The sequence below is a fragment of the Cetorhinus maximus genome, chromosome 4 (assembly GCF_964194155.1).
Source record: "Cetorhinus maximus chromosome 4, sCetMax3.hap1.1, whole genome shotgun sequence".
NCBI classification, from domain to species: Eukaryota; Metazoa; Chordata; class Chondrichthyes; order Lamniformes; family Cetorhinidae; genus Cetorhinus; species Cetorhinus maximus.
The window spans coordinates 37,538,382-37,565,738 of NC_135882.1; the positions used below are offsets into that span (position 1 = coordinate 37,538,382).

General features: G+C 44.9%; 1 protein-coding gene across 1 annotated transcript in view; it reads right to left on the reverse strand.

Annotated features, from left to right (window-relative positions):
• Positions 1 to 27,357, reverse strand: part of LOC144679416 (regulator of G-protein signaling 22-like) — a 141,110-nt gene that overhangs the window by 78,132 nt on the left and 35,621 nt on the right. The window contains exons 2-3 of the mRNA XM_078539773.1: positions 19,474 to 19,502; positions 6,302 to 6,364 (exon numbers count right to left, since the gene is read on the reverse strand). Coding sequence (XP_078395899.1) covers positions 6,302 to 6,364; positions 19,474 to 19,502 — 92 coding nt within the window. The remainder of the gene's footprint in view (positions 1 to 6,301; positions 6,365 to 19,473; positions 19,503 to 27,357) is intronic.

Here is a 27,357-nt window from a genome sequence, read left to right on the forward strand (position 1 = left end):
GATTTGTCAAGCATGATTTCCATTTCATAAATCCATGCTGACTCTGTCCGATTCTGCCACTGTTTTCCAAGTGCTCAGCTATTAAATATTTTGTAATGGACTCTAGAACGACAGGCTGACTGGTCTACAATTCCATTTTCTCTCTACCCCCCTTTTTGAATAGTGGGGTTACATTAGCTACCCTCCAATCTGTAGGAACTGTTCCGGAGTCTATAGAATCTTGGAAGATGACCACTAATGCATCCACTTTTTTTCGGGCCACTTCCTTAAGTATTCTGGGATGTAGATTATCAGGCCCTGGGGATTTATCGGCCTTCAATCCCATCAATTTCCCCAGCCCCATTTCCTTACTAATACTGATTTCTTTCAGTTCCTCCGTCCCACTAAACCCTGTGTTCCCCAACATTTCTGGTATGTTATTTGTGTCCTCCTTTGTGAAGACAGAACCAAAGTATGTATTTAGTTGGTCAGCCATTTCTTTGTTCCCTGTTATAAATTCTCCTGTTTCAAACTGTAAGGGACCTACATTTGTCTTCATCAATCTTTTTCTCTTCACATACCTATAGAAACTTTTACAGTCAGTTTTTATGGTCCCCGCAAGCTTGCTTCCGTACTCTATTTTCCCCTTCTTAATCAATCATAAAATAAGAGAAACAGATATACTGCTACGTATGAAGTGGCTTTCCTTTAATATCAGAAGTCAATCTTTACTTTATCTCTTAAGTAATGACTATAATTAGCACCTAGTTGACTGCAACAATTTCTAGAAATTACCTGGTTTTAATACTTAAGAAATTCGACATGTGATTGTGTTACAGTTAGCTATCCCTCGTTCAGCACTCCTAAAGTGTTCCTAAAAAGAGGCATCAGGAGAAGAAAGCTGTGAATGGTAGGGGGCAGCAAGGACATGATAGAGGCTGCAAGTGGGAGTGTGAGGAGATTGATGTGGCGAGTAGGAGGGTCATGGGAGGGATTGAGGGTGCTAAGGGATGGAGTGACTGGGAAGCAGTACCTGGGGGGGTGGGGAGTAGGGGGAAGCAAGCGGGAAGCGGCGAGCAGGAGGGTCCGGAGAGGGAAGCGGCGAGCGGGAGGGTCCGGAGAGGGAATATGTGAGCAGGAGGGTCCGGAGAGGGAATATGCGAGCGGGAGGGTCCGGAGAGGGAAGCGGCGAGCGGGAGGGACGGGTGATGGAAGCGGCGAGCAGGAGGGTCCGGAGAGGGGAGCGACGAGCAGGAGGGTCCGGAGAGGGAAGCGGCGAGCAGGAGGGTCCGGAGAGGGAAGCGGCGAGCAGGAGGGTCGGGAGAGGGAAGCGGCGAGCAGGAGGGTCGGGAGAGGGAAGCGGCGAGCGGGAGGGTCGGGAGAGGAAAGCGGCGAGAGGGAGGGTCCGGAGAGGGAAGCGGCGAGCGGGAAGGTCGGGATAGGGAAGCAGCGAGCAGGAGTGTCGGATGATGGAAGCGGCGAGCGGGAGGGTCGGGAGAGGGAAGCAGCGAGCAGGAGTGTCGGATGATGGAAGCGGCGAGCAGGAGGGTCCGGAGAGGGAAGCGGCGAGCAGGAGGGTCCGGAGAGGGAAGCGGCGAGCAGGAGGGTCCGGAGAGGGAAGCGGCGAGCAGGAGGGCCCGGAGAGGGAAGCGGCGAGCAGGAGGGCCCGGAGAGGGAATATGCGAGCAGGAGGGTCGGGAGAGGGAAGCGGCGAGCAGGAGGGTCGGGAGAGCGAAGCGACGAGCAGGAGGGTCCGGAGAGGGAAGCGGCGAGCAGGAAGGTCGGGAGAGGGAAGCGGCGAGCAGGAGGGTCGGGAGAGGGAAGCGGCGAGCGGGAGGGTCGGGAGAGGAAAGCGGCGAGAGGGAGGGTCCGGAGAGGGAAGCGGCGAGCGGGAAGGTCGGGATAGGGAAGCAGCGAGCAGGAGTGTCGGATGATGGAAGCGGCGAGCGGGAGGGTCGGGAGAGGGAAGCAGCGAGCAGGAGTGTCGGATGATGGAAGCGGCGAGCAGGAGGGTCCGGAGAGGGAAGCGGCGAGCAGGAGGGTCCGGAGAGGGAAGCGGCGAGCAGGAGGGTCCGGAGAGGGAAGCGGCGAGCAGGAGGGCCCGGAGAGGGAAGCGGCGAGCAGGAGGGCCCGGAGAGGGAATATGCGAGCAGGAGGGTCGGGAGAGGGAAGCGGCGAGCAGGAGGGTCGGGAGAGCGAAGCGACGAGCAGGAGGGTCCGGAGAGGGAAGCGGCGAGCAGGAAGGTCGGGAGAGGGAAGCGGCGAGCAGGAAGGTCGGGAGAGGGAAGCGGCGAGCAGGAAGGTCGGGAGAGGGAAGCGGCGAGCAGGAGGGTCGGGAGAGGGAAGCGGCGAGCAGGAGGGTCGGGAGAGGGAAGCGGCGAGCAGGAGGGTCGGGTGAGGGAAGCGGCGAGCAGGAGGGTCCAGAGAGGGAAGCGGCGAGCAGCAGGGTCGGGAGAGGGAAGCGGCGAGCAGGAGGGTCGGGAGAGGGAAGCGGCGAGCAGGAAGGTCGGGAAAGGGAAGCAGCGAGCAGGAGGGTCCGGAGAGGTAAGCGGCGAGCAGGAGGGTCGGGAAAGGGAAGCGGCGAGCATGAGGGTCCGGAGAGGGAAGCGGTGAGCAGGAAGGTCGGGAAAGGGAAGCGGCGAGCAGGAGGGTTCGGAGAGGGAATATGCGAGCAGGAGGGTCCCGAGAGGGAAGCGGCGAGCAGGAAGGTCGGGAAAGGGAAGCGACGAGCAGGAGGGTCCGGAGAGGGAAGCGGCAAGCAGGAAGGTCGGGAAAGGGAAGCGGCGAGCAGGAGGGTCCGGAGAGGGAAGCGGCAAGCAGGAGGGTCGGGAAAGGGAAGCAGCGAGCAGGAGGGTCGGGAAAGGGAAGCGGCGAGCAGGAGGGTCGGGAGAGGGAAGCAGCGAGCGGGAAGGTCGGGAGAGGGAAGCGGCGAGCAGCAGGGTCGGGAGAGGGAAGCGGCGAGCAGGAGGGTCGGGAAAGGGAAGCAGCGAGCAGCAGGGTCGGGAGAGGGAAGCGGCGAGCAGGAGGGTCGGGAAAGGGAAGCAGCGAGCAGCAGGGTCGGGAGAGGGAAGCGGCGAGCAGGAGGGTCGGGAGAGGGAAGCGACGAGCAGGAGGGTTGGGAGAGGGAAGCGGCGAGCAGGAGGGTCCGGAGAGGGAAGCGGCGAGCAGGAGGGTCGGGAGAGGGAAGCGGTGAGCAGGAGGGTCGGGAAAGGGAAGCGGCGAGCGGGAAGGTCGGGAGAGGGAAGCAGCGAGCAGGAGGGTCGGATGATGGAAGCGGCGAGCAGGAGGGTTGGGAGAGGGAAGCGGCGAGCAGGAGGGTCGGGAAAGGGAAGCGGCGAGCAGGAGGGTCGGGAAAGGGAAGCGGCGAGCAGGAGGGTCGGGAAAGGGAAGCGGCGAGCGGGAAGGTCGGGAAAGGGAAGCAGCGAGCAGGAGGGTCGGATGATGGAAGCGGCGAGCAGGAGGGTTGGGAGAGGGAAGCGGCGAGCAGGAGGGTCGGGAGAGGGAAGCGGCGAGCGGGAGGGTCGGAAGAGGGAAGCGGCGAGCGGGAGGGTCGGGAAAGGGAAGCGGCGCGCGGGAGGGTCGGGAAAGGGAAGCGGCGAGCGGGAGGGTCGGAAGAGGGAAGCGGCGAGCGGGAGGGTCGGGAAAGGGAAGCGGCGCGCGGGAGGGTCGGATGATGGAAGCGGGTAGCAGGAGGGTCGGGAGAGGGAAGCGGCGAGCAGGAGGGTCCGGAGAGGGAAGCGGCGAGCAGGAGGGTCAGGAGAGGGAAGTGGCTCGGAGTGTCGGGTGATGGAAGTGGCGAAGAGGAGGGTCCAGAGAGGGAAGCAGTGAGCAGGAGGGATTGAGGGGAGGGGAGAGGTAGCGAGCGAAGCAGACGACAGAGCATGTGAGCTAACCATGTTAAAACAAAAAATGGAGGCAATGCTATTTGGGAACTCCCATAATTTACAAACTTCACTAAAATGAAAATGAGTTCTTAGAACATGCTTTCAATGGGGGATTTCAGTATTCGTTAAGATTTATTTTGTCTTTATTTTAAAGCCAGCTGGCCAAGTGAAATGTACACCTCTCTCTGATTAAGATTGTTTGGCCAGTCTTTGCTAAGTTACTTGCATTTGCAAGTACCTTTTATCTTTGATTTAACACAAGAAATAAATCAATATGGAACAACTCTGATTAATGCCAAGGGATGTATTTTTATCTTCCATTGTGTCAGCTTGGACATAACTAAAAGGAGGCAATATAAACAGGCTTGTGCTCCACAATCTGCTGCTTCCCATTTCACTATACCGTTATCTTTGGCCGGGTTTTTCCGTGCCCACCATGCTCAGTGGCGTGAGCGATCAACATGGCGCGATTGGTTTCACAACGGCGTGAAATAAGTTCGCAATCATCCGCTCAGCCCACCAATGGGGGGCTGTGTTCTCCACCATCAGACGTTGGGAGCCTCATTGTAATACATTAACATATCATTATTAGGCCTGCCCACCGGAATCGTTTCCTCCCCAGCCCGTTGGATCGTCCGCCCGCGTCGGCGAGAAAACACCCTGGCATGTTTCACAACACAAGCGATGTGCACCTAGTGGGCTGTAGTTTGCTCGGGACATCAAGGTTTGTTTGCCCACCTTGGTTCGGTTAGCAATTACAGTCGTCAGCGCCAGGCTTCACAGGCAGCACTACATCACTTTTAGGAGGACTCATGGCAGGTCTCTATCTATCAGATCAGCCATATGTGGGTGGCTTTTCAATGGCTGCTTGGCTTGCTTGGCTGCAGAGCTAGGGCTTGCTTGGTGAAGGGGGAGAAGTGGCCTCAGGCAAGGGAAGAGGCTGCAGGATGAGGGCTGTACTGGGGAAGGAGGGCACATGTTGATGTGTGCAAGTGGCCTCAAGATGGTGAGGGCTGAGGAGGCAGTCTCCAGAGGAGATGAGGCCAGATGGACATGTGAGGGTACATATGTGAGAATGGGTATGTCCCTGGAGCTGGCAGTGAGTGAGATGCCAGTGAATGTGTGTTGGCCCTGAGTGTGTGAGCTAGTGATGAGATGGTTACCATACCCTGGCTGCACAACTGAGAACATTCATCCTCTGTCTGCATTGGATGATCAACCTCTTCTGTTCAGCACTGGCACTGATCATCACTGCCACCGTCTCCCAAGCCTGGTTGGTTATGCTGCTGCCCATCCTGCGGCTAGAGTGGGGGTAGAGGACATCACGGCAGGCCTCTATGGTGTCCAAAAGGCATTCCAGTGATGCATCACTAAACCCGGAGGCTGCAATCTTTTTGCCTTTCATGGATATCTTCCCTGCAGTAGTCATGGCCTGTAAGCACTGAGATGTGTGCACACGGCTGGACTTTAAATATATCACCCGATGTGAAGCAGCGAGGTGATGGCCTGCCCGCCATGGAAATATATAACTAATGCGGCAGGTTTAGGACGATATGGCATGAAAACCCGCCAATGCGGCCAGCGGGTAAAATGACCGCAAATATGAGACGAATCCACCCTATGTGATGGGGCGATCTGGGGCCCCAGTGGATCATTTCTCACATAAAGCTTTCCATCACAGTTTCATTTTCAAATATTACTAATGTTTTCTTTTGTTTTATTACTAGTGATGCAAGGCTAAGTTGAGGGTGTAGTTGTCTCGTTGTCAGGGTGTATTTTTTTTGTTTTTTATGTTGATCTCCTGATTTATTCTTGATTCAGATTCAGGCTCTTGCAAAAGCAGGACTGCTATTTATATTCTTTAGTTTCTGCTCAACTGTTTAGAAGCGAGCTCTGAAGACATCTAAAAAATCGCTCCTAGAAGTTAAAAACGTAAATGTTAATGGAACAGGGTAATGGAGAATCTCGGCTCTCCACATTAAGTTCAGATAGGTTTATGAAATGGTCACTTTGTTTGAAACTGCACTGGGTTTACATTATATGTAGTGTCAAACTAAAGCTGCATGAGCCAAACCTCTCCAGAGGATTCCTATTAAACTTTATTCAGGTTGAGCCCTGACTATGGATTTACAATGCAAATTTAAGATTTAATAGGAAGTAAAAATGACTACACTTCAAATTTGCAATGTAACTATACACAAAGGTGCTAAATAGAAAAGTATTATTTTGTAAAATCTACAGCAAATCTTTAAAAATGGCACAGGTCATTCCAAGACAAACAGGGAAGGATCTGGAAAACCACATTCTGCAACCACCATGGTTGATCTGCTTATATAACTTTCATAATTGGAGTAAAGGAACAGTGTAACTCCCATACCTATGACAATCAGCATAAATTACAGAGCATTATACTACTATTTCATCAAGAAATCACTTACGAACAGACTGAGGAATTTATTGAAGTAATCCACCAGTAGATCATCTGTTACCAAGTAATCTTCCTGGAAGTGACAATATGAGGAATTAATTAAAGATAACAAATGTATTCTTCACCTTATCTCTTTCTCCTATTCTTTTCTAACGGCATGACTTTTCACCCAGGTTTCTCAATGAAAGAATGGATAAGCACAAAAAACTAAATGCTCATTTTTAAAAAGTAACATTTATAGGGAGGTCTTTTTTGTGCATAATGTGATGTGGGCCATCAGTGCTCGGAACTTGAATTGTTTCCCACTTGTTGAATCCAGCAACATTAAATGTATACATCACATATGGAGTAAAGCTTTCTCTGTCACAGTAGTCAGCAGTTAACTCGAATCTCAGAAAAATATTCTCTGATGCATCATTGGCAATTTTATCAATTAGTGTTTGTCTAGGTTAAGATTCAACATCACACCGGTATCAGAAAAATCAGAGTGACATTCAAACTGAACAGTAGATATTTCTAAAGCCTTTCTTGCAACCTTTTATTGATAAACTATTTCCTGCAGGCTTAATAAATGATATAGCACAGAAGGAGGCTATACTGTCCGTCATGCCTCTTTGAAAGAACTATTCAATTAGTTGCACTCCCCTGGTCTTTCCCAATAGTCCTTCCTTTTCAAAGCATGCCCAATTTCTTTTTGAAAATTCTTATTGTTTCTGCTTCCAACACATTTTTAGGTAATGCACTCCAGGTCATAACAGCTTGGGGTAGATTTTCATCTTCTTTACAAGATTAGTAATTGCTGCCCTTCATTGAACCTATTTGATTTTCATGCCATTGATTTCAGAAGATCTTGCAGGATTGCCATCCCAAATGAAGAAGATAAAGACCTACACAAATTTGCTTCAGAAACAGGAGGCTGTGCTGCAAAGTCTGCTTGAAATGATTTCCCCACAATTATGAAGCGCATACATTGTACCTTTACTAATAATCTTTCAATTTATGGTTTTTGACACTTTCATTTCAAAATAGCCTGTTCCTCTGGGCTATTGATGAATTATCTTTAGCTGTCTGGAAAACTAGATCACAAGGGTCAGTTTCTGGCACCTATACTTTCAGTATCATGGGTGCCATTTTAGCACTAAAACAGTATTGGTACTGCATGCAGATATTGCCAGCCCGGTCTGCGCCATTTTGTTAAGAGTATCAGCCTAGATGTTTGGAACATGCATCAGAAATATGACGTGAGCACTGTCATTTTCAATCTCTCCACACCAACTAACACCTCTCTTAAATACACACATCTGAACTTCCGTTCAGTAGCAGGGTGAACGCCAGCGCTATCAAATCAACTACTTGCCAGTTCATCGCTGGTTGATTTTTCCTGGCTTTGTCCGCGTTTGTAGAACTACTACGAGTTTCCTAGTGCTGTTCAAAGTTTTTGAAGTTAACAGGGAGTGGTGCTGCACATGGCGAAGGCCTTGGTTCTAACTTCAAATATTTGATAGTGCTATGTTTTTTGGCCCTTTGGCCTACAACGTGAAAGGAAAATTGAGCAATGGCAGCATTGGAAAGGAAAAATTGCACACAGAGGGAAGTGGAGGAGAAAGAGTTCTTAGTAGAAGACCTTATCCAATCGGGCTCTTCAAGGAGCATTTCTCTTACCTCAACCTAAGTACATAGTGTGTGCTTTGTCTCTGTTTTACAAAGGAGGTGCTCACAGAAATCAGTCATGTCTTGCAGGCTGAATGTGGAGAAAGGGCAGTATTGCCAGTGGCTATGAAGTTGACAGGGACCATGAATTTTGTCCAGAGTTCAAAGGCTGCAGTGCTTTCTCAGTGTCTGGCTCAGTGAGAGGTCTTTATTGGACTGATTGCAAGATGGCAGCTTACTGAGCCTCCCTCGTGGTACAGCAAGGACTTGCAGTACTGCTGCATTTCAAATCCAAACATCCCCCTTTTCAAAATGAACAAAAGACAAGTTTGCATGCACAATCATGTGTAACTATGAGTTACCCAAGTTACCCACTGTACAGCCACTCTTCTAATGTATTAACAACTTTTTATTCTACGAGTCAGTCTCTTCACTTGCATTGCATACATAGTCTTTAAATCACGCACGTTATCATTGGCTGCTCGTCTGGGCATTGTTCCTTGTCCAGAAAGTGTCATGCCTGTGGTACTGGTTGCCGTGATAACTGTTATTGCTGCATTTCCATTGTTGGGGAATAACTGGACCTCTGGGAGCGATGGTTATTCTGTACAGGTGGTGAGATTCCATCTTCCTGACTGGCCGATTGCTGTAAAGGAACAGTTTGCCAATTGTGCATGTAAGCCTGAGGTTGCGCCAGTATATTTGGTCATTCACTTCCACTGCATACAATCAAGGTGACAACTGTTCTATGCATATCACAAGTTGCCACGTGGGCTGACTCCTGTTGAGAGCATTGAAGGTTTGTACCCTGACTGGCTTCTGTAGGCCAGTGCCCCTTGTTTAGCACACAATGTTCTTTTCAAAAAGTTCAATATACATATATCCAACAGATGACATTATAAATTAATATTTTGCATAGCGCATCTTCGTAACACACCCAATTGATGTACAATTAATGCAGGATGTCCTCATAATGGCATAATGATGAGGTTCAGTTAAGTTCTACCAGTGCACTTATCTAAGCCCATCCACCCCCTGCTTCCCCCAACACAAAGCAGTCCTGCAATCAATCGAGCATCCATTTCATGGCCACCCATAGCTTGGAATCAAGCTTTGTCCTACCATTCACCACAAGTGACTACAAGTCAGGCAGCAGCCAAAGACGATAACTCAAAGTGGTGTAAAGAAACATAATATTTATGTGGCCCAAATATGTGACACAAACTTAGCAATCGAACTTTCCACAATACGTCCATTTGCATACCCTTGTGCAACTACAAATGTTTGTGCTTAGTTGTACTAGCAGTTCTCTGTGGTGCAAATTATGTGGCTTCAGCAGAAGTAGAGGCCGACTGCTCAGATCCCTGCTCTGGCTGCAGAGATGCTCTTTGACGTCTTCTGGGGTTTGGAGCCTGTGATGGCCTCATCAAAGACTGCTTCAATTGCAACAGTGGAGGCACCAGCCATTGGGGACATGAAGCAACACTGAGAAAGTGCAAGTGCTTTGAGCCAAGTCCCCTTTCATTCATTCATCTCATGGCTCACCTGCACCTCTCTGGGGTAGGCGATGGCGTAGTGGTATTGTCACTGGACTAGTAATCCAGAGACCCAGGGTAATGTGGCTTCGAATCCCACCATGGCAGATGGTGGAATTTGAATTCAATTAAAATCCGGAATTAAAAATCTAATGATGACCATTGCCGATTGTTGTTAAAAACCCATCTGGTTCACTAACGTCCTTTAGGGAATCTGCTGCCTTTACCTGGTCTGGCCTACATGTGACTCCAGACCCACAGCAATGTGGTTGACTCTTAAATGCCCTCTGTACGAGGGCAATAAATGCTGGCCTAGCCAGCGACACCCACACCCCATGAATGATTTTTCAAAAATGTGCTGTTTGAGATCAGTGGGCAGTGAACAGCCACGGTTCAGGTTTCATCAATCGTATTTACAATGACATTCATAGTAATGCAAACCATGAGGGCCTGCATACACTTTTGTTTGCTGTATTTGATGCTCCATATAGGTGACCACACTTTCCGTAGACTACAATATCATTGCAAATGCTTGTGGCATTATGCCACTTGTATTTGAAATGGATTCCTCCTGTCTTTCTGCAAGCCCACAGTGTGGCTGGTAAGATTGCCAGTATGTCACATGTTCTTTGCTGTTGCTCCAGGGTTATCTTCTTAATCAACAGCCCCTAAAATTAAGCAGCTGCATTCAACTGAACAGAGCTTGGAAAGTCCTGAGCCTTCCCGTGTGGATTTTTCACTACTGCCCCTCTCTCATGATGATTATCTGCTCAAGCTCACTTGTGCTTACGCCTGGTGCCTCTCACATCACAACTATTTTCCTTTATACATGGTGCATGATCTTTAGGAGCCCTGTGATGGCGCACAGAGGATGTGACCTCCTTTGAGAGTCGCCATTGTTCTCTTGAACCACCTCCTATGGGATGCCTGAAGGCCCTGGGGGAGATTAAAGGCTTGGCTTAGAACTATCAAGGTAAGAATATTTTAATTAATCATTTTACATGTGATCATAATTCACTGGCTGTTGATATCAAGTCAACATGAATGAGAGTTGTCATGTTGCTGTGTAATATTTAATTCGGTCACCAGGTAACTGGAAAGCCTCCATCTCCCCATCTCTGATGGCCAGACATGCTGAGAATTCAATGATTTCCAGCACCACTTCCTCTACAAATGTTAATTGTAAGATTGATGGAGGGCCTCTGCCTGTTCCTGCCCCCTCTCCTCCTGCAAGGAGGGAAGGAAGAGACCTATAATAGGTTAATGGAGCATGTTGAACTGATGAATGGACATTTGTTGAAGGTCACTGAGCCTGAGGCTTGATGTTATTTCAAGATGAGTTCAGATGGACAGATGTGTGAGGATGTGTATAGAGAAATACGTTGTTCCTACAAGATACGTTGGTGTGAGGAGTAGGTTTAAAGCAGCTGACTGCGTGGTTAGGCGTGATGCATGCATATTTGTGATAATTGACTCTGTACTCACCTTACCTGCCCTGATTTGGTCATTAAACCGCTTTCAGCACTGAATCCAGGAATGTGACACCACACTCCTACTCGCCTCTTGATTTCTTATTGGCTGGGGATAGTACGTTGCCATCTCCAGTGGTTTCGGGAAAGTCCATTATAGTTGTAGGAACAGCCGAGTCAGTTAACAGAAACGATGACTTTCTGTAAACATGCTGTGAGAATTAATGTTTCAATTAAAGGTGTGTCCAAAGAACCCAGCTGGCTAATTGTAAAAGCAACATTGGAGCATCAGACTGAAAAGGAAAAGTTAATGGCAGTTAGAGATGTGTTGAAGCCATCTGAATGAAAAAAATCCAGGAAAAGCATGAGCTAGGTGTGGCAAAGCAAATAACAAGAGTACTCAAACTAATGAAACAAAACAAAGGAATGCTATGAAGGAGAGTGGAAAAGCTGAGTCCATTTCTGACATTATGGAGCTGTAAGGAAGGATACATGTTCTTGAGCAACAATTAAAACTTTAAAACAAAGACAATTGTCCTTGCTAAAATGGAACTGGATGAAGGTCGACCTAGTGAGAGGAGGAAAGCAAAAAGAGATTAAGAAAATTTATGTACTGCATAAAAACGAATATCAATCTTTTGTGGCTGAACCTTGATATAGGAAGTTCTTAAAGCAACTTAACCATCTTATTGGAGTACTTTGAGGAAGTAGCATGTAGCAAAGGGAAACTGGCGGACGTACTGTACTTAGATTTCCAGAAGGCATTTGATAAGATGCCATATTAAAGGTTATTGCGGAAAATAAAAGCTCATGGTTTAAGGGGTAACATTGGCATGAATAGAAGATTGGCTAGCTAACAGGAAACAGAGAGTTAGCATAAATGGGTCTTTTTCAGGTTGGCAAGATGTAACGAGTGGTACAGGGATCAGTGCTGGGACCTCAACTGTTTACAATTTATATAAATGACTTGGATGAAGGGATTGAAGGGATGGTTGCCAAATTTGCTGATGACACAAAGATAGGTAGAAAAGTAAGTTGTGAAAAGGAGATAAGGAGACTACAAACATATATAGATACAAACAGATATAGGTTAAGTGAGTGAGCAAAGATCTGGCAGATGGAGTTTAATGTGGGAAAATGTAAAATTAGCCATTTTGGCAGGAAGAATAGAAGAGAATCATATTATCTAAATGGGGAGAGATTACAGAGGGATTGGGTGTCCTAGTGCATGAAAAGGCTAGTATGCAAGTACAGCAAGTAATAGGAAAGCTAACAGAATGTTATCATTTATTGCAACGGGAATTGAATATGAAAATAGGGAGGTTATGCTTCAGTTGTACAGGGTACTCGTGAGACCACATTTGGAGCACTTGTGTTCAGTATTGATCACCTTATCTAAGGAAGGATATAAATGCATTGGAAGCAGTTAAGAGAAGGCTTACCAGGCTAATGCCTGGAATGGGTGGATTGTCTGAAGAGGAAAGGTTGGACAGACTAGGTTTGTAACTGCTGGAGTTTAGAAGAGTAAGACTTGATTGAAACACAAAAGATTCTGAGAGGTCTTGACAGGATTGATGTGGAGAAAATGTTTCCTCTTCTGGAAGAATCTAAAACCTGGGGGGGGGGGGGGTCACTGTTTAAAAATAAGGGGTCGCCCATTTAAAACAGAGATGAGGTGAATTTTTTTCACTTAGGGGATCGAGAGTCTTTGGAACTCTTCCTGAAAAGGCGGTGGAAGCAGAGTCTTTGAATATTTTTAAGGCAGAGGTGGATAGATTCTTGGGGGTGATAGGTTATCAGCAGTAGATCCGATGCAGATTTCAGGTTACTATCAAATCAGCCATGATCTTATTAGATGGTGGAGCAGGCTCGAGGGGCTGAATGGCCTACTCCTGCTCCTTGTTCATATGTTCGTAATTCAGATGGTTGGGTGGTTGAAACATTTTTCCAAGGGGAACTGTGATGGTCTTTGATCCACAGGCAGTGCCAGTAAGGGAAATTGTTAATATGTTGGGGGAATTTAAAGTATTTAAGTATTTAAACATTGTTTGAAAATGAATTTTGAGTTTGTGTTACTTGTCAAGGGATCGATTATAATTTTTCACAATCACAAAACTGTTACAGTACAGGAGGTGGCCATTTAGCCTGTTGTGTCTGTGCTGGCTCTCAGAAATTCACCTAGTGTCTCCTTTAAATCCTGCACGTTCTTCCTTTTCAAATAATAATCCAATTCCCTCTTGAATGTCATGATTGAATCTGCCTCTACCACACTGCCAGGCAGCATATTCCAGATCTTAACTACTCAGAGTTAAAAAAACATCTTCTCGTGTCTCCGTTGTTTCTTTTAATAATTATCTTAAATCTATGCCTTCTTGTTCTTGATCCTTCCACCAGTGGGAAAAGATTTTCCTCATCTCCTCTTTCCAGACCCCTCATGATTTTGTGCACCTCTATCAAATCTTCTCTCAACCTCTTCTTCAAGGAAAGCATTCCCAACTTCTCCAATCCATCTGTGTAACTGAAGTCCCTCATCTCTATGCCCCCCTTAAATCCCAGAATACTGTATATTTTATTAACTGCACTGTCAACCAATGTTGCCACCTTCAATGACTTATGCACATATACACCCAGATTGCTTCTGCTTCTGCACCCCCTTTATTATTGTACCCTTTATTTTGTATTGTTGCTGCATGTTCTTCCTACCAAAGTGTATCACCTCACATTTTTCCGTATTGAACTTCATTTGCCCTTTGTCCACCCATTCCACCAAATTGTCTATGTCATTTTGAAGATTTGCACTATCTTCCTAGCAGTTCTCAGTGCTTCCAAGTTTTGTATCATCTGCAAATTTTGATATTGTGCCCTGTGCACAAAGGTCTAGGTCATTAATATATATCAGGAAGAGTAAGGGTCCCAACACTCACCTCCACTGCAAACCTTCCTCCAGTCTGAAAAACAATTGTTAACTGCTACCCTTTGGTTGAGTGACAGGAAACAATCTTGTATCCATGTTGCTCCTGTGTCTTTTATTCCAAAACTTTGTCCACAAGTATGTTGTGCGGCACTGTATCAGTTTTTTGGATAATAAATACTGGACATGTGATATACCCTTGTCCTGGAAGCAGTACCAACAGGAAGGAAGGTAAAAGCTATGTGGCAGAGACACAAAGAGGAAAGAGAACAGCTGGATAGAGAATGCATCAGCCAGCTGAGTGGCTGGATTTCTGAGCGGCTGGATTTCTGAGCAGTCAGAAAGCACATTTAGGACTGTGGGCCACTGCTTCTTTCACTTCCGAGTGGCTGTCCAAAATAGACCATCCTGCACAAAGGTGAAGGTGGTTCTGATAGACCCGTGCCACCACAGCCAACAGGTGCTGAGAGTTGAGAAGGCTCTGGAAAGAAGTGTGCTATTGCATAGAAGATTCCATCAATGAAACCCTGTTTACACAGAAGCTGCTGCATGCGAAGATTTGGTTAAGTTCTTGAAGGAAAGAGACTGCAATCCTGATTGAGGAAGATCCAAGTTGGTGCTGAAATTGGTATGATTGCCTAGATAACCTGAGAGATCTATCCTTTCTTTATTGGCTATTTCATGTATAATTTATAGTTCCTACTAACTGTGATAAGCCTGTTAATTTATGTTAATTATATTAATTCTGATTTGTGTTAAAAGAAAAGTTTATATGAAATCTTGTTTGTAACTTGTTCACTTGGAGGTCTTTTGGTTATCATCATGGAGATTGTAACACACTTGCCTGTACATTCTATTAGCCTTATATCCTAATGTAGTTGATTGATATCATCCTCACAGTCAGTCACAGGTCCAAATTTGGAATCATTGGCAAATTTTGTTCTTTGCAGTATTCCAATATCCAAGTCATTTAAAACAGCCATTCACCATGATTTGCTGTTTTCCATTCCATTCGCTATTTATTAACCCAGCCTTTTATGTGGTACTTTGTCAAATACTTTCTTAAATATAGACAACATGCATTGCTTTTCCTTCTTGAGCTTTCTCTGTTATTTCATCAAAATATTCAATTAGATTAGTCAAGCACAATCTGCTTCTTACAAATCCACATTGGCCCTCCTTAATTAACTCAAACCTCTCCAACTGCCAGTTGATTGTTTTTCTTGATTATTGCTTCTAAAACCTTATGTATCACTGATGTTGAACTCATTAGCCTATAGCTACTAAGAATGTCTGTATAAGTATTTGTTGAATAAGAGCGTCACATTTACCACATTGCAGTCTTCTGGTATCTGCCCCGTATCTAGAGAAAGTTATGATTATGGCAAGACTTTCCACTATCTCCATTGTTACTTCCTTCAGTCACCTGTGATGCAAGCCATCCAGATCAGGTGACTTATCCACTCTAAGCATAGCCAGCTCTTCCAGTACAACCTTTATATCAGTTTTCATCCCATCCATTATCTCCGCTTCTACTGATATTTTTTTCAACATCCTCCTCCTGAGTAAACATCAATACAAAGTACTCATTCAGAATTCAAGCCTTGTCCTGTACCTCTAAGCATATATCACCCTCTTTGCTCCTAAAAGGCCTCACTCCACCTCTTAATACCCACTTGCAATTTACATGCCAGTACATTTTTGGGTTCCCTTTTATGTTAACTGCCATTCTATTCTTATGTTCTCTTTTTGCGAATCATATTTTTCGATTTACTTCCCCTCTCAATTTATAGTATTTGGGCTTGGTTCTCACTTGAAGAATTCGCCTGACGTACATCATACACCCTCTTTTTGTTTCTTCGTATTCTTTATTTCCTTTATCATCCAAGGAGCCCTAGCTTTAATTCCCTTAATTTTTTGTCCTTGTTAGAATTTATCTAGCCTGCAAATAAAACATCATTTCCTGCAAGATCATGTGTTTGTTGCATTACAGTTTTTCCTTACCCTGACTAGGTCCCATCATCTCATTGAAGTTGGTCCTTTTCCATTTTAGAAATTCTACCTTGCTCCTCTCTATTGCTAATCTAAATCTTATGATACAGTGATCACTCTTATACAAATGTTCCCCACGGACATTTAGCACCAGATTCGGCAATGCCTCTTCCTTATTGGACCGAGAACATGCTGGTCAAGGAAATTCTCCTGAGCACATTTCAGAAATTCCTCCCCCTCCTTCCCCTTTACTCTAACATTAACCCTTTTGATATTTGGGCATTGCTGAAAAGAGATACATTTTACTGAAGCTTTTCATCTTGCACTCACCAGGACAACACAAGATTGCCAAATTTCAAACAATCACAACAGTTAATATGACAGGTGAGAAGGGGTGCTGATTGTTTGGCAAGCTGATGCTAATTGGTCGAGGTGTTGCCATGGAGAAAGCACCGGGGAACCCAAGGCCTCCCATGGTTCCAGGCGATTCAAAAAAGCACAAGGCCTGAACACATTTCTTTTCTTTGCAGAGAATGGGTACCTCAACCAGCCCACATTTGCGAAACCCAAAACAAAGCATCTACTGTTACATGTGATTCTATGATTGGGCAGCACTTGCTGAAAGATCATGAATACATTAATAGCTACATTAATAACCAATTTAATATAATCAGTCAAGCTCATAACATGGCTCATTTATATTTGCCAGAAGTGACATACAATCATAGGCAGAGTCCTGTCCTCTGCAAAGATAAAAGGAATACGTTCAAGCATTGTGCCCTTTTTTTCAAATTACCCAGAAGCATGGGAAGCCTACAGTGGAGAGAAGCAGCGGTGTAGTGGTATTGTCACCCATCTAGAAGTCCAGAGACCCAGGGTAATGCTCTGGGCATCAGGGTTTGAATCCCACTTCAGGCGCTAAATTCATTTATTTGAATTCAATAAAAATCTGAAATTAAAAATTTAATGATGACCATGAAACCATGGTCAGAAAAACCCTTTCCCTTTAGAGAAGGAAATCTGCTGTCCTTAGCTAGTCTGGTCTACATGTGACTCCAGACCCCCAGCAATGTGATTGACTCTTAACTGCCCTATGAAATGGCTGAGCAAGCCACTCGGTTGTATCAAACCTAAAAAGTCTAAAAGGATAACGGCAAACTCAACCCTGTCAACCCTGCAAAGTCCTTCTTACTGACATCTGGGGCTTGTGCCAAAATTGGCATGGTGTGTCTCACAGACTAGTCAAGCAACAGTCTGACATAGATATACTCATGGAATCATACCTTATAGGCAATGTCCCAGACATTGGGGATGTTCTGTCCCACCAGGACAGACCCAGCAGAGGTGGTGATACAGTGGCATACAGTTGGAAGGGAATTGCCCTGGGAGTCCTAAACGTCGACCCTGGACCACACTAAATCTCATGGCATTAGTTCAAACATGGGCAAGGAAACCTCCTGCTGTTTACCATATGCTATCCTTCTCAGCTAATAAATCAGTACTTCAACACATTGAACATCACTTGGAGGAAGCACTGAGGGCAGCAAGGGCACAGAATGTACTCCGGGTGGGGGACTTCAATGTCCAACCAAGAGTGGCTTGGTAGCGAGGATCCTTGAGAGGACGCAAAGAGGAACCAGAATGGTTCCAGAGAGGTGGTGAATTTAGCTACAAGCTTAAGCTGGGAAGTTGGGGTTATTCTCCTTGGAGCAAAGGGCGGTCAGTACATAATTAGATAAGGAGACAAATAAAAGCTGTTCTCAATAGCTGATGGTACAAGACATAAGTGGCAGATTTAAGATTTTGGCAAGAATTACAGGGGGTATATGCGGAAGAGCTTTTTATGCAGTGAGTGGTATTGATCTGGAGCTGGCTGATAACAAGAGTAGTAGAAACGTAGACGATGAACAACTTCAAAAGGAAATTGGATGGACATTTCAGGGAAATAAAACTTGCAAGGCTCTGGGTATAGAACGGGACCGAATGGATTGCTCGACAGAGAGTCAACATGGACTCAACGGGCCAAATAACTGAATGACTATCAGTAGCCTCCAGTGTTCTATCCTATCTGGCTATCTGAGTTCTAAAATCTGAGGCAGCAATGCTAGCTGCTGCTGCTGGATTCGCAGCATCTTGCTCCTCATTTTTCTCCTCCTCTGAAAAGGCTCTGCCCCTTCCAGCTCCTGAAGGTACAAGTCTTGATGATGTGCAGCATTGTGCAACTCTAAAACCATTCTAGAAACCTTGGCTGCTGGGAATTGAAGGGCATCTGTCCAGGTGCCTGCAGTGGCCTGTGACTTTATTGTGCCACTCCTGCGCCTTGGTTGAATTCCTCAGGCTTGTCATCAGCCAAGTTTTAAGTAGGTACCCACTTATCTCAAAGCAGTCAGCTGGTAAGTCTGCTTCATGTTGCCTAGAGATCAGGACGGGTGGACTAGCACAGGACAAAACCATCATGGCATTGTCCTGGGGACTTTGCACTCATCTCAATCACCTTTTTGTGCTTGAAACATTGTGCTCGTACACTGATGTTGTGGAAATCCTTGCGGTTGATCAATACTCCTAGGTGATCTGGGGGTGCCTTCATGACACCCCACACCTATGGAAAACCAGCTCCAGCTTCTCATTCTGACTGGCATCATTAGTGGCAAAGTATGCCTTCATTGGCAAACATGATATAAGCCATCTGTGTAATAAATTTATAGATGGCCAACTGCAAGATCCTTAGAAGGAGCCAGAAACAAATAAGTTGAGAGCGGTAGTCACTTCGACAGACATTGGTTACGTGTGGTCACAAGGTCCACCAGCAGACTGCAAACGTCTGCTACCACCTGACAAGATTCCAAACTTCCTGAGATACTGGTGTTTCAACATACCCAGGAAGCCGATTGTCTGCTTGTTGTCGGTATCTCCTCCTGTCTGCTGCACCACTTTGCTCATCCCCTCATTGGTTCTGTTGATGCCGCTGGTCATTTTGGCTCTCACCTGAGGTCCAAGCATAGTGGATACCCATGCTAATCTGATTGATCTCCACTTTGCAAGTGAATCTTGACACACACACCTCCAATGTAGTGTTGGTAACATCCAGGCTGTTAAAAGTTACCTCCAAAATAGTAAATGCAATCTTCCAGAACAAGTACTATGAGCAAAGTCCTTCCGCACAATTCAGCAAGAAAGCAGCTGACAGGTTTCATTATTTATGGGAATTGTTTACCACCATTGCTTCAGCCCCTGAATTGCTGTTGCATTCTGTGCTTTCACTGGCAGCTACCAGGAAGCTCAGGAAACCTGTGCATCAACAGCTAAATTCCAAAACCCATGTTAATATCTCACTTAATGACCTATTAAGACATTGAAATTAACAATCTGCCTCTCGAGAGGGCATTGCTCGCTTAACATTCTACAGTTAAAGGCAGGTTGAAACCAACTTCTCAAGGCAATGCCAGTTTCAGGGCTTTTCACGCTCCTACTCTCTCCCTAACCCACCTAACTCTTGCAAGTTAGAATTAACTCCATTTTAGCTACTTAGTGACACAACACACGTACTTACACCTTTACTTTGCAAGCATACTTATATCATCACTCTGTATGCATACTTATACTCTCACTCAATACATATACTTACAAAGTTGTCCTCTGTTACATTTGGAGCCACTGAAAAACAAAATTTCAAAGGTAAGGTGCGGATAAAGGATATAACCTCTTTAATCAGTTACATTACACTTAAACAGTTTGAGAGTAAAGTTGGTAATATAGGAATATTTACTAAAATGCATTTACAGAATTGTTACAGCACAGGAGGAGGCCATTCAGCCCATTGTTTCTGCGCCAGCTCTCTGAAGGAGCAATTCACTTAGGAGGAGGACTGATGGAGGAATAACCCTGCACATTCTTCCTTCCGTGAAAAATAGTTTCCTTATGTTGCTTTTGCTTCTTTTGCTAAATACTTTGAATCTCTGCCCTATCATTTGCAGTTCTTTCACGAGTGGGATCAGTTTCTCCCTATCTATTCTATCGCGACCCCTCATGATTTTGAAAATCTCCATCAAATTTTCTCTTAGCTTTGTCTTCTCCAAGAAAACAGTCCCAACTTCTCCAATCTATCTTCATAATTGAAGTTCCTCATGCTTGCAACCATGCCTGTGAATCTTTTCAGCACTCTCTCCACTGGCTTCACCTTCTTAGTGTGGCGCCCAGAACTGGATACAATGCTGCAGCGGAAGCCGAATTAGTGTCTTATACAAGTTCAACACAACCTCCTTGCTCTTGTGCTCTATGCCCCTATTAAAGCCCAGGGTACTATATGCTTTATCATCCACTCTCTCAACCTGTTCTGCCACCTTCAATGACTTATGAACATATACACCCATTTACTCAGAAATCAAATCACTTGCAATCTTAAGATGCACCCTTCCCCTTACAAATTATCACTAGTGCTCGCAATACTTATGTCACAGGCCAATCGCTTCAAATAATATAAAACTACATTTTGCTTGATGCATCAACTAGACAATTAAAATAAAATATTACTTCTCCCCATTTCAGTGTTACATATGCAGGAGTCATCTTGTCTTCTATAAATTTTTGTTCTTCAACATTCCATAGAACCATAGAAAGGTTACAGCACAGAAGGAGGCCATTCGGCCCATCTTGTCCATGCCAGCCCGAGGACACCCAGGTGCCCTTTCTAATCCCACCTTCCTGCACCCGGCCCATACCCCTGCAGCTGACAGCACTTAAGGTGCAAATCCAGGTACTTTTTAAAAAGAGTTTAGAGTTTCTGCCTCTACCACCAACTTGGGCAGCGAATTCCAGGCACCCACTACCCTCTGCGTAAAAATGTTCTTCCTCATGTCCCCCCTACACCTTCTGCCACTTATCTTGAATCTATGTCCCCTGGTTGTAGAATTCTCCACCAAGGGAAACAATTTTATCCTGTCCACTCTATCTATTCCCCTCATAATTTTGTACACCTCAATCAAGTCACCTCTCAGTCTTCTTTGTTCTAAGGAAAATAATCCCAACCTATCCAATCTCTCCTCGTAGCTACACTTTTCTAACCCTGGCAACATTCTTGTAAACCTCCCCTGCACTCTCTCCAGAGCTATTACGTCCTTCCTGTAATGTGGTGACCAGAACTGCACACAATACTCCCGTTATGGCCTCACCAGTGTTTTATACAATTCCAACATTATATCCTTACTTTTATATTCTATACCTCTGCCAATGAAGGAGAGCATTCCATATGCCTTCTTTACAACCTTGTCTACTTGAACTGCTGCCTTCAGGGACCTGTGTACTTGTATGCCAAGATCTCTCACTTCATCTACCCCTCTTAGTATATTCCCATTTATTGTGTAATCCCTGTAACTGTTTGACCTCCCTAAATGTATGACCTCACACTTCTCTATGTTAAAATCTATCTGTCACTTTACCACCCACTCCACCAACCCATCTGTATCGTTTTGGATATTATGGCTATCCTCTACACTATCCACTACTCGGCCAATGTTTGTGTCATCTGCAAATTTCCCAATCATGCCCCCCACGTTCACATCCAAATCGTTAAAATAATACACAGACAGCAAGGGTCCCAACACTAAGCCCTGTGGAACACCACTTGAGACAACTTTCCATTCACAAGGGCATCCATCAACCATTACCCTTTGTTTCCTGTTACAAAGCCAGCCTTTTATCCAGTTTGCCACATCACCCTGAATCCCATGGGCTTTTACTTTCCTGACCAATCTGCCATGTGGGACTTTGTCAAATGCCTCGCTAAAATCTATGTACACAATATCCACTGCACTACCTTCATCAACCCTTCTTGTCACTTCCTCAAATAATTCAGTCAAATTTGTGAGCAAGACCTTCCTTTAACAAATCCATGCTGACCATCCCTGACTAGTCCATGCCTTTCCACATGATAGTTAATCCTATCTCTCAGGATTGATTCTACTAATTTCTACTAATGCTCACCACCGATGTAAGACTAACTGGCCGATAACTGTTTGGCATTTCCTTCGATCCCTTTTTAAACAATGGAACTACGTTTGCATTTCTCCAGTCCTCCGGTACCTCCCCTGTATCTAGTGAAGATTGGAAAATCATCCTCAGAGCATCTGCTATCTCCTCCGACTTCCTTCAGCAGTCTCGGAAATAATCCTGGTGACTTATCAACTTTCAAGGATTTCAACCCTTCAAGTATTTCCTCTCTCTTTATGACTATCCCATCCAATATCTCATAGTGTTTCTCCTGGCCTACTATATCTACATCCTCCTTTGTAAACACGGAGACAAAATATTCATTCAAAACCCTTCCCACAGCCTCTGCATCTACACACAAGTTTCCATCTTCATCTCTGATAGGTCCCACTTTTTCCTTAACTAACCTAAAAGGTTAATGCTAAAAGCATTAATGTATTGGTAAAACACCTTTGGGTTATCTTTAACTTCACTTGCTAATCTTTTTTCATGCCCTCTCTTTGATTTCCTTATTTACTTCGTCCTTGCACTTCCTATATTCGTCTAGGCTATCTGCAGTGTGCTTAGTTCTTTGTGCCTATCGTACGCTTTCTTTTTCTGTTTGATCTTCCCCTGTATTCCTCTAGACAACTAGGGAGGTCTAGATTTGGCAGTACCACTCTTATTTTTGTAGGAGACATGTCTACTCCTTACAATTAGGATCTCGCTTTTTAGTGCTTCACACTGGTTTTCCATTGTTTTATCCTCCAGCAGTGCTGTCCAGTCCACCTCAGCCAAGTCCCTTCTCATTTCTGCAAAATTTGCCTTCCCCTAGTTCAAGACTTTTATTCCTGCCTTATTTGTCTTTTTCCATGGTAATGCTAAATCTAACTGAATTGTGAACACTGTCCCCGATATGGTCGCCAACTGTCACTTCACCCACTTGTCCTTCTTCGTTCCTCAAGACTAGGTCTAGAATTGCATCTCCTCTCGTTGGGTTTGTCACTAATTGGTTGAAAACATTTTCCTAGACACACTGCATGAATTTTTCTCCTTCTGTGTCTCTTATATTGTTTGAATATAAATGTCAATATTATATTTATGTCAAATTCTACAACACATACTGGAACGTACATGAAACAGTTGCACAAACTGCAGTAAGACACAAATTTCATTGTTGAATAACACTTAAAACAGGCACTGTGATTAACCTCACCAATGCTTCCAATTCAGGCAAGCTTCATGCTGCCTGCACCTTTAAATGAATGCAGCGCAGACCCAGCGCTAAGCAGTGGGTGCAAAATTGTAACGGGCTACCACAACCTCAAAACTTCCAATTTCGCACAGCAACACTTGGTGCGGGAGATGGAGAGCAAGAGAGATGTCACCGAGAGGGAGAAGAGGCCCTCCAGGCAAACTCAGACGACAACAGAACCAGATGGTTCAATGGCAGCAGTCCAGCAGCCTTGGACCTGGGTACATTGCCATAAAAAGTTCAATAACTTCATACCTAACATAAAGGAATACGGTGGTGGTTGTTGAAGCCTATCATCTCACCCACAGGAAATTGCTACTGAGACAATCTGGGTAGTGACCGAGGCCCAACCACCTACAACTGCTTCAATGACCTTCCCTCCACCATGAGGTCAGGGGTGGGGATGTTTCACTCTCCATGGCAAATTAATTCTTGGAGTGTGTACGAGATGGTTTCCTTAGGCTAGTATGTCGAGGAGCCGACTAGGGAACAGGTTATTCTAGATTTGGTATTGTGCAATGCAAAGAGTTTAATTAATAATCTTGTGTCTTTAGGGAACAGTGACCCATAACATGATAGAATTCTTCATTAGGACGGAAAGCGAAGTAGTCCGATCTGAAACTAAGCTATTAAATCTTATCAAAGGAAACTTCAAAGGTATGAGGTGCGAGTTGGCTAAGGTAGATCGGGGAACTTCATTAAAAGCCTAATATTTAAGGAACAAATGTATGCATTGCAACAGTTATACATTCCTTAATGGCACAAAAACACAACAGGAAAAGCAGCCCAACTATGGCTAACAAAAGAAATGAAAGATAAGTATCATATAATACTACCTGAAGAGTCATATAAAGTTGCTAGAAAAAGTAGCAAGTCTGAGGACTGGGAACAGTTTAGAATTCAGCAAAGGAGGACCAAGAGATTGATTTTAAGAGGGGAAAAATAGAGTATGAGAGTAAACTTACAAGGAACATAAAAGCAGACTGTAAAAGATTCTATAAGTATGTAAAGATTAATGAAGATAATTGTGAATCTGAAACGGGATAATTCATAATAGAAAAGTTTGCGGATGACAAAAATAGGTGGGAAGGCAAGTGGTGAGGATGACACAAGGAGTCTACAGAGGGATATAGGCAGGTTAAGTGAGTGGGCAAAAACTTGGCAGATGGAATATAATGTGGGAAAATGTGAGGTTATGCACTTTGGCCGGAAGAATAGAGGAGCTGGATATGACTTAAATGGAGAAGGCTGCAGCACAAGAGGGATTTGGGGGTCCTTGTGCATGAATTCCAAAAAGCTTACATACAAGTTCAACAGGTAATAGGGGAGGCAAATGGAATGCTGGCTTTTATTTCAAATTGAATGGAGTATAAAAATAGGGAAGTTTTGCTAAAATTACACAAGGCCACACCTAGAATACTGTGAACAATTTTGGTCCCCTTATCTAAGGAAAGATATTATGGCATTGGAGAAGGTTCATTAGGTTGATCCAGGGTATGGAGGGATTTTCTTATGAGGAGAGGTTGAGTAGGTTGGGCCTGTGCTCATTGGAGTTTAGAAGAATGTAGGGCGACCTTAATGAAACATATAAGATTCTTAGGGGGTTTGACAGGGTAGATGCTGAGAGGTTGTTTCCCCTTGTGGGAGAGTCTAGGACCAGAGGGCATAATCTCAGAGTAAGGGGCCACCCATTTAAAACAGAGATGAGGAGGAATTTCTTCCCTCATAGGGCACTCAATCTGTGGAATTCTTTACCGCAGAGGCATGTAGAGGCTGGGTCGTTAAGTATACTCAAGGCTGGGATAGACAGATTTTTAATCAGTAAGGGAATCAAGGGTTTATGTGGAAAAGGCAGGAAAGTGGAGTTGAGGATTATCAGGTCAGCCATGATCTCATTGAATGGCAGAGCAGACTCAATGGGCCGAATGGCCTACTTCTGCTCCTATGTCTTATGGTCTTATAGTCTAAAAAGAGGAGGAAGACATAAATTATAACTTCCCAGAAATACTAGGGAACCAAGCGTCTCGTTAGAAGGAGGAATCGAAGGAAATTAGTATTGCTAAAACAATAGTGCTGGAGAAATCAATGGGACTGAAAGCCAATAAATTGCCAGACCCCAATAATCTACATCCCAGGGTACTAAAGGAGGTGGCCATGGAAATAGTGGATGTGTTGGTTGTCATCTTCCAAAATTATGTAGAGCCTGCAACAGTCCCAGCAGATTGGAGGGTGGCAAATGTAACCCCACTATTTAAAAAAGGAGGGAGGGAGAAAACAGGGAATTACAGACCAGTTAGCCTAACCTCAGTAATAGGGAAAATGCTAGAGTCTATAATAAAGGACATGATAACAGGACAATTAGAAAATATCAACAGATTAGACAAAGTCAGTATGTATTATTAAAGGCAAATCATGTTTCACAAACCTTCGAGCACTTTGAGGATGCAACGAGCAGAATAGATAAGGGAGAACAAGTGGATGTGGTGTATTTGGATTTTCCAAAAGCTTTTCATAAAGTCCCACTTAAAGGGTTAGTGTGTAAAATTAAAGCACATGGGATTGGAAGTAACATATTGGCATGGATGGCATATTGGCATGGATGGAGAATTGGTTAGATGACAAGAAACAGAGTGTAGAAATAAATGGGTCTTTTTCAGAGTGGCAGGCGGTGACTAGTGGGGAACCATAGGGATCAGTGCTTGGGCCCCAGCTATTCACAATATATATCAATGATTTGGATGAGGGAACCAAATGGAATATTTACAAGTTTGATGACACAGAACTTGGTGGGAATGTGAACGACTTGGATGGTATTAAGAGGCTTTAGACAGGTTGAGCGAGTGGGCAAATACATGGTAGATGCAGTATAATGTGGATGTGTGTGAAGTTATCCACTTTGGCAGGAAAAACAAAATGGCTGAGTATTACGTAAATGGTGATATATTGGGAAACGTTGATACACAAAGGGACCAGGGTGTCCTTGTACACCAATCACTGAAAGCAAGCGTGCAGGTGCAGCAAGCAGTTAGGAAAGTAAATGGTATGTTGGTGTTCATTGTGAAAGGGTTTGAATACAGAAGCAAGGATGTCTTACTGCAACTGTACAGGGTCTTGGTGAGGCCACACCTTTTTTTATTCATTCAGGGGATGTGGGCTTTGCTGCCAGGGCTAACATTTATTACCCATCCCTAGGTGGCCTTGAGAAGGTGGTGGTGAGCTGCGTTCTTGAACCACTGCAATCCCTGTGGTGTAGTTACACCCACAGTGCTGTGATGAAGAGAATTCCAGGATGTTGATCCAGCGACTGCGAAGGGACGGCGATATATTTTCAAGTCAGGATGGTGAGTGACATGGAGGGGAATATCTTTGTGGTGATATTCCCATCAATCTGCTACCCTTGTCCTTCTAGATATTAGTGGTCATGGGTTTGGAAGGCTCTGTCTCAGGAGCCTTGGTAAAATTCCTGCAGTGCATCTTGTAGATGGTACACACTGCTGCTACTGCGTGTCAAGGGAGTGAATGTATGTGGATGTGGTGCTAATCAAGGGGGCTGCTTTGTCCTGAATGGTGAGAAGCTTCAAGTGTTGTGGGAGCTGCACTCATCCAGGCAAGTGAGAGTATTCCATCACACTCCTGATCTGTGCTTTGTAGATCGTGGACAGGCTTTAGGGAGTGAGGTGGTGAGTTACCTGTCTCACAATTCCTAGCCTCTAACCTGCTGTTGTAGCCAGAGTGTTTATATGGCTGGTCCAGTTCAGTTTCTGGTCAAATGGTAACCCCAGGATGTTGATAGTGGGGGATTCAGTGATGGTAATGCCATTGAACATCAAGGGGCGATGCGTAGATTCTCTCTTGTTGGAGATGGTCATTACCTGACACTTGTGTGGCGGAAATGTTACTTGCCACTTGTCAGTCCAAGCCTGGATATTGTCCAGGTTTTGCTGCATTTGGACATGGACTGCTTCAGTATCTGAGTCATCGCGCATGGTGCTGAACATTGTGCAAACATCAGCAAACATCCCCAATTCTGAACTTATGATGGAAGGAATGTCATTGATGAAGCAGCTGAAGATGGTTGGGCCCGAAGACACTATCACAGAATCACAGTGCAGAATAGGCCCTTCAGCCCATCGAGTCTGCACCGGCACATGAGAAACACCTGACCTACCTACCTAATCTCATTTACCAGCACTTGGCCCATAGCCTTGAATGTTATGATATGCCAAGTGCTCACCCGCGTACTTTTTAAAGGATGTGAACAACAAATGAGACAGCGACACCAAATGTTGT